At 38.5% G+C, this 10,456-nt stretch overlaps 1 protein-coding gene across 1 annotated transcript in view; it reads right to left on the bottom strand.

Moving 5' to 3' along the window:
- Positions 1 to 4,427: 4,427 nt before the first annotated feature.
- Positions 4,428 to 10,456, bottom strand: part of LOC132874181 (complexin-1) — an 86,580-nt gene continuing 80,551 nt past the window's right edge. The window contains exon 4 of the mRNA XM_060910163.1: positions 4,428 to 4,983. Within this exon, the coding sequence (XP_060766146.1) occupies positions 4,786 to 4,983 (198 nt within the window). The 3' untranslated portion in view covers positions 4,428 to 4,785. The remainder of the gene's footprint in view (positions 4,984 to 10,456) is intronic.

The following is a 10,456-nucleotide window of genomic DNA, read 5'->3' as shown; positions in this document are numbered from 1 at the left end:
AAGTGTATATGTATGTTTGTGTACTATATGGCAATTGATCATTGATGTTTGGGGTGTTTTGTTGGTGGTGGTTCAGGAGCTCTTGTAAAGCTTGATGAATTCTGATATGTGCCAGGACATTTTAGTCCAAAACCTGGTGGCCTCTGCCAGGAGGTTAAGACTTGTGTATACATAAATCTTATCTCCATCTTCCAAGCAGACAACAAAGCAAAACTAACCATACATCTAAATCAGCAATGAAATTGTATTCAGTAGCACCAACTCAATGTTTTTCACCCTGAATTAAATTTGGAATACTTTAGAATTAAAAAAAAAAAAAAATTAAGAATAGGGAAAAGTGAACTGAGTGCTAGAATATGTCAGTCAAAAACCTGGTTGCCTCTGCCATGGAGTTAAGACTTTGAAAGGCTGGATCTGGCTCACTGTAATTAATGACAGTATATAGTATACTGTATGTGCCTTACAGTTGATACTAACATGAATATCAACTGTAATACAAATCTAAGTGTAGCGTATTATAACTAACACATTTATAGTCCCTTTAGGAAATAAGAGTAGACAATAAAGAAGTCCTTAAATATAATGATTTAGGTGTATGATGGATTGTTTTGTTTTTCTTATTTAATAGCCAAATAATCGATAACTGTAATTAAAAAAAAGGCTGTGTATGTTGTCTTTGAGCTCAAACATCACTCATAAAATGTGTAATTAATTTTCAATATTAATTCCAAAGAGTCATAGAAAAAGTTTGTCATGTTATGTGGTGCATTGATTGTGCTATCATTTTATCTAGCTATAGGTCATTTTCCATCCGGTATTTTCTATAGCTGAAGTACAGAAATGGCTTAGTGTAAGTTTGAAATGGTTAAGCTACTCTCAATACTGCACAGCAGGAAAGGTGGCTATAGAGATTTCTTTGTAGGCTTCACTACCATGTGATCTCTAATGCTGACTCCACAGCACAGTATGAGATGCATTTAGATGAGACAGAATTTGTTGAAAAAATGGACCCTTGAATTTCAAGGATGAGAGTCAACCCTGCATCATAGCTATTATAGACTTAAGTGGAGACCCATGATTTACATTTCACTGAAGCTTGTGCTTGAGAATCTCTTTGAAGCACAATTAGCAGTTTAATCTTTTAGACAACATAATCCTATCATCATTTGAATGACACAGTCGATTTAGTTCACAGCCCTTTTCACGTTTATTGAACTGATGCCAACTTGTTCGCAAAAAATATAGAACAAAAAAAAGAAGAAGAAGAAGAAGACTGTCCTCTATCTGACTTTAGGGAGAAAAGTATAAAACAAGTGGTACACTACCTTTCCAAATCACTAGCTGTTTGTACATGCAGCAGAGCTTCTTGCTGAGCTCTGGGAACGCTGCTTCGCATCTGATTTGCATGCTGGTACAGAGCAGACTCGGTCTAGAGAGCTTGTACCACAGTGATGCATGCTTCTCAGGGAATCCCACTTTCGAGACCAACTTTGAGTACGACACTTGGCCGCTCTGGCAGCAGAGCAGAAACACAGGACCATGAGCAATTCTATGAAATCACTTTATTCTCAGTGTGTGGTGATTCCATTTTAGGGGGAGTGGTACAGTGTTAAATCAGTCTAAAATGGGCATGCAGTGGGGGCTAACAGGTAAAGCGATTAGGAGCACAGGAGACACACAGAAGTATCTTTAACAACCTTGCCTACAGCGCACATGATATGCATGCATACAATTTGCCGACGAAGAGAAAGAGAAGAAAAGGAGAGAAGGAGAAGAGATGAGGAAGAGTTTTCTTTTTCCACAGTTACAAAAGAATGCACAAAAAGAGAAACAGATTTTTTTCCCAAAAATACAACACCAGAAAGACAGGAACAGGAAGAAGTACAGGAAGAAGGAACAGACATAAAAACCACATCGAGAATTGTTTATCTTGTATCAGCACAGAGGACACGGGTAAGGACAATGCAGAGAAACAACACACATTTACATTCAATTCACAAGAATGGAACAGCTCATAGTTTTCAGTCAGGCAGTTTTTCGATGCTGTGAACATCTAAATGAAAAGGACAAACCGAAAGGTGAGGACTAAAATCATACTCTGTGTATAAGTGTGTGTGTGCACGCCTTGAGCTGCTTTTAGACAAATTACTGTTGGTTTGGAAACTATCACAATGCCATTTCAGTCACAGGTTATTGGAGGGGAATCGGAGTGTTCAGCTCTTACGGTGTAATCAGAAACATACTGTTTGATCGTGGAAAATTTAATTATAATGCGTGATAAGGTGGTGCATTAAATAATGCAAAAAGGGACTAAAAATAAATCATTCCACATTAAAACATCCTGTCACAAACAAACCCACTCTTTGGTTTAAGAAAACATAGTCGTAGAGGAGATGGGCAGTGTAAATAGGCGGTGCTGGATGGAGCTTTTAGGGCAGTGTTCCCACTGTATGTTAGTAATCATCTTACAGGACACAAGATGTGATCAACAACAAGGGCTGAAGCTGAAGGCAGTTTTACACATATTAAAATAAAACACAATACGTGTTGTGCTCTAGACCTCAGTCTATTATGTTAACTAATGCCTTGTTAACGGGAGGATTTTCTATATCGCAAACATTTCAAGCAATTAAGCAACTTAACAGTTCACTAGTTTGGTTAAAATGGACTCTAAGTCGTTAGCACAGTAAAATCCTATATATAATATATTTGTTGCTCTCAGTAGTACATGGCAGGACAGATAACTATAGAGATTACTGTGTAGGCTTCACAACCATGTGATCTCTCATATTGGAGCCACGGCACAGTATTAGATACAGTTAGATTAGATATAATTTGTCTAATCTAAATGCATTTAAATTCATCTATGTGTCAACAGCTGCATATAAATAAATAACCAAATAAACAAAAAATCTGGGAAATCAACCAAGGCCAGATGGAATGTTTGGAATATTTGGAATGTTTTAAGCACTCCAGTGGCAGCTGATAGCTAACTACATTTCTCTGAGCCCCGAAATGTCACCAACTACACATTTTCATCTGACAAAAATTGAACCGTGTGCGACTGATGATTTCACCTGAATATATAATAGTACATTATACAAAGCCACTAAACTGTTTTTTTTTTCAGATTAAAAGAAAGTGTCGCAATATTTCCACATCAGTCATCCCTGATGTCTGATCTCTCATCATAGAGGAATGCAGACCCACTCTTTTTCTCCTAGTCAGTTACTACAAATGCATCACCACAACAACACTGACTGACAACAACTTAAATAAAGGCGCAAAGAATCTTAAAAACACAGGCTGAGGCAACATTGAAAGAGCACGACTCAGAAAACCAATCCCAGCTCTAAGCCCACGCTGAAACTCACACTGACAAATAAAATGAAATTCTCCACTCCCTACTTTCTTCTGCAAGATGCATTTTTGCTAAACACATCTTAAGTCTTTAGTTTGACTGACACTATTAAGACAACACAGCATCTGTACACTAACATTCGTGAATTAATTATTAAGCTTGAAATACACAACAATGAAGATTGTCTGTTATTGCTGATCTGGGACAAGATTCCCGCAATTAACCAACGGACACAGGACATCTTCATTAATAAAGAAAAAAAATATTGCACTGTTGTCACTGTCTGCTCACTTAAAGTGTACACACAACTGAGTTGTGGTTCGAAGGGTAGAAACGAATATGTAAACATTGAATTACTATATTCATTATTGTACAGAGATGACAATGAAGATTAACAATGGATGACAATGGATATATATATATATATATATATATATATATATATATATATATATATATATATATATATAATATAGAGCCCTATTAGTCCAATTGTAGTAGTATGCGTTCAATGTCGCCCTTGTATTTTACAGTAGGAGCTAATCTAAGCTATTTTTTTTATTAAATATAGCACCTAGTTCTATGCTTTCACTCATCATGACTACATTAGCATGCCTGAATCCACATCAACACACTTTTAGCGAGTGGTACAATGAGTTTACACACTGTTATTTTTAAAGGAAGAGCTTTACGTGTATATATATATGGTAGCATGGATGAATTAACAAAATAAAATTAAAAAAACCAGAGTTATTGCCTTAAATATCAATGTATTTCATCTAAAAAGTCAAACAAAGTAGTACACAGTGCATTCACAAAATTTTCATGCTTAAAAAAAAGATGATTTTGTTTTCCCCTTGCTTATTTCCGTTTTCCAGGACTTCCAGTCATTGACAACAATTGGAAATAATTAAATGGTCTGATACATGGTATTATGATGCTTTACATACAATTATATACTTCTACCACATAAATTTAACAATAATATATTTAACAGAACAGCAAACTTTAATCAAAAATACAATATGGTTTGGAGGACTTTCTCCAAGTTAAAATTATGGCTTTTACTCTTGGTAATTGTGTATATATCGATATATTCTGATATTCATATATAGTCTTTTTATAAGCTATTTACAAACAAAATATGTGGTGCTTGGGTAATTACTGTTGTTGTCGTTCCATTGCCTGGACTCTGCCATTAAATGTGTCTTTAATTTGAAAAGGAACATATATATTTGCAATTTTAGTGCACAATTTTAGGCATGATTTCTGGATCTAACACTTCAACTTAAAGACTACAGTCATGGCAGGTTCACTGAGTCCAGTAAGTATGGAACTAATGAGTGAAGAGTAGGGAGTAAGGGGAGTGGGGTGGATGTTATGACATTTATGACAGGTTTAATAAGAACACATTCATGACTCTGTTACTTCTTATTGAACATATCTACAAGAGGACCTGGGAGGAACTTCATGACTGTGTCCACAATACTTTCTTCTTCATCTTCGTCGTCACCACAGCCAGTGGGCACGGCTTTCTTCGGGCGAGTAAGACTGCCTTCAGATGCCTGCTCCATGGCAGCTTGAGCTTCAGCCTCCTTCTCCTCCTTCTTCTTTATACCATACTAAACATACAACAGACAACATTTAAAACAGTTAGAGCTGTTTAAATTCCTTCATGATATTGAAATGCAATATGGCTTACACCAGGGTTTTTGTTTGTTTTTTTTTGCAGTCAATGATCCCTTTTACTACTAAACAGCCAATGAATCAGTTATTTTTAAAATGTAGAAAGTAATTTATTGGAACCATAGTTTTGATGTCCTTAACTTTCCATCAACTGAGTACATTAGGTCCAAGTTAACATTATTTATAGGCTACTTGTTTTACAGTTGTTGAGGTCTGGTTTAAACCAATTTGATTCGAGTTAGGCGGCACGGTGGTGTAGTGGTTAGCACTGTCGCCTCACAGCAAGAAGGTTCTGGGTTTGAGCCCAGTGGCCGATGGGGGGCTTTTCTGCGTGGAGTTTCCATGTTGTGTCTGTGTGGGTTTCCTCCACAGTCCAAAGACATGCAGGTTAGACTAATTGGTGGCTCTAAATTGACCATGGGTGAGAATGGTTGTTTGTCTCTATGTGTCAGCACCGTGATGATCTGGCAACTTGTCCAGGGTGTACCCCGCCTCTCGCCCATAGTCAGCTGGGATAGGCTCCAGCTCACCTGTGACCCTGCACAGGATAAGTGGTTATGAATAATGGATGGATGATTCGAGTTACCAGTCAAACATGCTAATATCTATAAGAGCTCAATAGTACATTTAATAGGTGATGGCAAGTTGTAATTTCTATTACTGTAAAAATAAATAAATTAATAAATAAAAACTGGCAGACCCCCTGGCTTTGCTTCACAGATCCTTGACAGTCCCTGGAATCCCCCTTTGAGAACCACTTGCTTAAACAACTGGCATATAACTTGGCAAGTACATGTCCATAACTGTAAATGCATGACTTCTTGCCTATAACAGTAAGCTCATGATTCTAAGCCTGTGACTCAAAACCTATGACCAAAGCCTGTGACTGTACGTCCATGACTCTAAGCTTATGATGTTGGCAGACTGCCACTTGGCAAAGCTGCCCAATTCCTCCACTGTTTTGACAATTAGCTTAGTGGTTCACAGAAACTCATTTAGACTACATGCATTTGTTCATTTAATATAAATGTTCTGATTAAAATGCTGTGCCAAATACTGGCAGGGAAGGCCACTTCATTATACATGTGTTTTAGATGACAAATGGTCTACTTGGTCTCCAAGAGTCAGTGGCTCAAAATTAAACCTAATTTATTTTTGCCTTGGGTTTTAGTGTTGGTTCCTTTTTGGGATTTTGTGGATATAGATTTTTCGAAAAGAGCAATCTGAGAGGGTGGCACGGTGGTGTAGTGGTTAGCACTGTCACCTCACAGCAAGAAGGTTCTGGATTCGAGCCCAGGGGCCTTTCTGTGTGGAGTTTGCATGTTCTGCCCATGCCTGCACGGGTTTCCTCCGGGTGCTCCGGTTTCCCCCACAGTCCAAAGACATGCAGGTTAGGTTAATTGGTGGCTCTAAATTGACTGAGTGTGAATGGTTGTTTGTCTCTATGTGTCAGCCCTGCAATGATCTGGCGACTTGTCCAGGGTGTACCCCGCCTCTCGCCCATAGTCAGCTGGGATAGGCTCCAGCTTGCCTGTAACCCTGTACAGGTTACAGATAATGTGTGTGTATATATATATAATTTTTTTCTTACATATAACATCTGAGAGTGGATTGTAAAGTAGGAGAATGGTATAAAGATGTATATTTTTTATCTCGTGTGTCTAGTATTTGCTTTTTTAATTTTTTTTTTTAATTCAATAAATACCTTTTGAAACGAATGCTGTCTGAATCAGCTGATAACATCAGCAACTGATGTTTTTCCTGACTGGTGTCTGATCCACCCAATAATAAGCACGACTCTCCCTTGACACATTAACCACATGTAAAAGACACATTTCCTGTCAGTGACTCTTCTGCTAAGATTTAATCACATTTTGTCTGTTCAGTGGTCTAATAATTGTTTTACCAATAATACTGTAGGGGGATGAGCTCTCAAGGATTACATGACAGCAGATACCTGCCAAACCCTAAAGTTCAGCACACTTTGAGCTTCCTCTGTATTTCAGTCACATCTTCACAGAATGTCAAGATGCAGTCAGAATCCTTGTGACAAATTAAACCCATGGGGTGTAGCCAAGGAAATGGCTTCCTTTATCCTCAACATGCACACTATGAGGCTTTGCATATAAATTTGACTGTTCTAATCAAACTCCGTTAGCACACAGTCGGAAATGTTTCACCATTTCACGCTTCCTTGCACACAGTCCATTTGCTCTGAAAACCAACATAACCTAAACAAAATCCTCACCACTTAAAGAATGCTGCTAAATTATTCTAACAGACTATACATACAGCATTGGGCCAACAACCAGTTCAAAGCATGTTATTGATTTTACACGTACACTCCATTCAACCTGCAATGAAGCAGTCACCACATTGGAAAGTGTGTTAATGGGAAGTGAGAAACATTGTGTAGAATGTGCATCTATTTAAAGTAGTGAATCTCACTGTTGGCACACAATGGGAAGCCTATTTAGCATTTTAAAAATTGACTTCTCTTTTTATTTTTTCTGTGTTTTACTGTTCTTGCTATTTTTTCTCTGTTATTTTATTTCTCCTCATTTTTGCAATTGTTTACTGGGTAACATAAATACAAGTTACCAAAGTACAATTTATTTAACAGTTATTCCACAGGGCGGCACGGTGGTGTAGCGGTTAGTGCTGTCACCTCACAGCAAGAAGGTCCGGGTTCGAGCCCCGTGGCCGACGAGGGCCTTTCTGTGCGGAGTTTGCATGTTCTCCCCGTGTCCGCGTGGGTTTCCTCCGGGTGCTCCGGTTTCCCCCACAGTCCAAAGACATGCAGGTTAGGTTAACTGGTGACTTTAAATTGACCGTGGGTGTGAATGTGAGTGTGAATGGTTGTCTGTGTCTATGTGTCGGCCCTGTGATGACCTGGCAACTTGTCCAGGGTGTACCCCGCCTTTCACCCGGAGTCAGCTGGGATAGGCTCCAGCTTGCCTGCGACCCTGTAGAACAGGATAAAGCGGCTAGAGATAATGAGAGAGAGAGAGAGAGAGAGTTATTCCACAAAATCGAGTCGTACATTGTCAGGTACGAGGTAGGCAGATGCATGTGCAGAAGCATATTTATTTCCAGTGATAAAAACTACACAAAGGCAAACAGTCCAAATCAGCAGGCAAAATCCAAAAGGTTAAACATGCAAAGGGTCAGACGAGGTGCAAATAGGATATCAGAGCAGGGGAGAGGACTAGAATCAAGGCAGAGGACTAGAAACAGGAATAACAATCAGGAAACCAGGAAATCAGAAACATGGGTAGAAAGGCTCGGTAATGTGTACTGATGTAGCGTACTTTGCAGTGATACTGCATCTGAACAGTCTTTAAATAGGTGCACATCTAGCTCCTTAATTAAGTTCAGATGTGTGTCATTCACGGCACGCGTGCTGGAGTCCGCTTGACGCACGTGCAGCCCGGGGCGTGCCTTCAGGTGCACATGCCACAGCGTGCAGCACTGACATACATGAGCTGATGGCTGACGAGACGTGCAGTGCCAAGTTGGCTATGTACAACAAGATTGAGTGGAATAACTGTTTTATTCTATCCACATTCACTGGATTTTGAGAAACAGAGCATTTTTATTTTTTTTGCAAATTCGATAAATTAAAACTTTATACAAAACGTCTGACCAAATCATTTCTGCTTAGAATATAAACAAACCGGCGAAATGACAATAGCAATTTGTGAAAAATGCAATGATAATTTTTGAAAAATAAAAAAGATACATTCTTACCATCAAATACTTTTATTCCATATTTTGTTGCTTTTTTTGTATTTTTTGGGGTTTTGTTTTTGAGTAGAGTTTTGAGTTTGTCCTAGGTTGGTTCAGCAACACACTCTGCTATTTTGTTTTTCTCTACTCATGGTATATGAGCTGATATCCTAGTAGTAGTGTAGCCAATCAGAGCGTGCGATCGCTCATAGCCAGTGAATGTGGATAGAATAAGGCCAAATATTTGTACACCTGACCATCATATCTCTATGTGGTTCTTCCCCAAACTGTTGCCACAAAATTACATACAACTGTACAGGATGGCTGTGTATGATATAGCATTACAACTTCCCTTCACTGCAAACATGTTCCAGTATGACAATGCCCTTGTGCACAAAGTGAGCTTCATAAAAACATGGTTTGCCAAGGTTGTATTTGAAGAACTTGAGTGTACTACACAAAGCCCTGATCTCACCTGTATGTAAAATTATGTGTATTTATTTGGTATATTTAATGTTCTATGTCCTTTGGCTACTCTAGCACCCAATTGTCCTTCTAGGGGATTAATAGTGTACTGTATCTACAGAGTATCTGGATATCTCTGTATTAATACAATATATGAAATGATTTGATGATAATTGACACCTTAAGTATTGTTAATGTACTTTAAAGGATATACGCAGAACCTTTATTTTTAAATAAATTTCTGAGTGGATAGTATCTCCATCCTTGACTCTTGTATGCTGAATAAATGGGAATTTAAAAAATATATTTTTGAGAGTTAAAATTGACCGCAAAGTTGGCATTCAAGCTGCCAGCCAGCCCTGAGTGTGTGACATCACAGCGGTAATCGGTTTTAAGGCCGAGGCCTTTTACAGCTATAGACCAAAGCCATATAAATACAAATTTATGGTGAAAGTAAGAAATACGGTTACTGACTTGCTCAACTAAGACTGATTTGACTTCACTGATTGTGGGTTGACTCTCATTAAAACAGGATAGGTGTTATAACTTATGCAACATGCATGTACATGCATGCATTTTCACTGATAAAACATTAAAAGGCTAATTAAATAATCAGATGAACTGAGGCAATCACATTCTGAAGCAAATTAAATAATCTTATACCGGTAACTTAAACACACAAGTTACATGTATTAATCTAAATGCAGGTAAACAACGAGTGTTGTTTTGTATCCAAATGAGAGTCGGAGCTTACCCATCTGTGTTCTCGCTTCTTGAAGGCCGATCTTGTGGCCGATTGTTTTGAAACAATCTGACTTTCAGTTGTTCGTTCAGTTCTCCGTTCATTCGCTTCTTCCACGTAAGGGCAAGATGGCAGCAATATCCAGTGGAGAAAATCAGATGGCTGCTACGCTCATTCACTCCATACTGAGTACTCCACCATTACTGCTCGGCTTAGGCAATTACTAAAACCCGGGACAGAATGGGATGTCACCAGTTTTAGCAACAACCGCAGGGAGGTCACTGCCCGAGCAGTATGCCCCGTCCCATTCCGTCCTGGGTTTTACCAATAACCCTCGGCTCACGCTCCGGGAGATTTGGTGCAACTGAACTCACTTTAAAAAAAATAAAATAAATACTTTCCTTTTCTTGTTTTTTTTTTTCTTTAATTGTTGGTACTGCACCCTCTTTAAATACAGGCTTATAGCCAATGCT

Source organism: Neoarius graeffei, chromosome 2, assembly GCF_027579695.1.
Source record: "Neoarius graeffei isolate fNeoGra1 chromosome 2, fNeoGra1.pri, whole genome shotgun sequence".
Taxonomy (NCBI): Eukaryota; Metazoa; Chordata; class Actinopteri; order Siluriformes; family Ariidae; genus Neoarius; species Neoarius graeffei.
The sequence above is the reverse complement of the archived record's forward strand: the minus strand, read 5'-3'. Positions and strand labels throughout refer to the sequence as shown.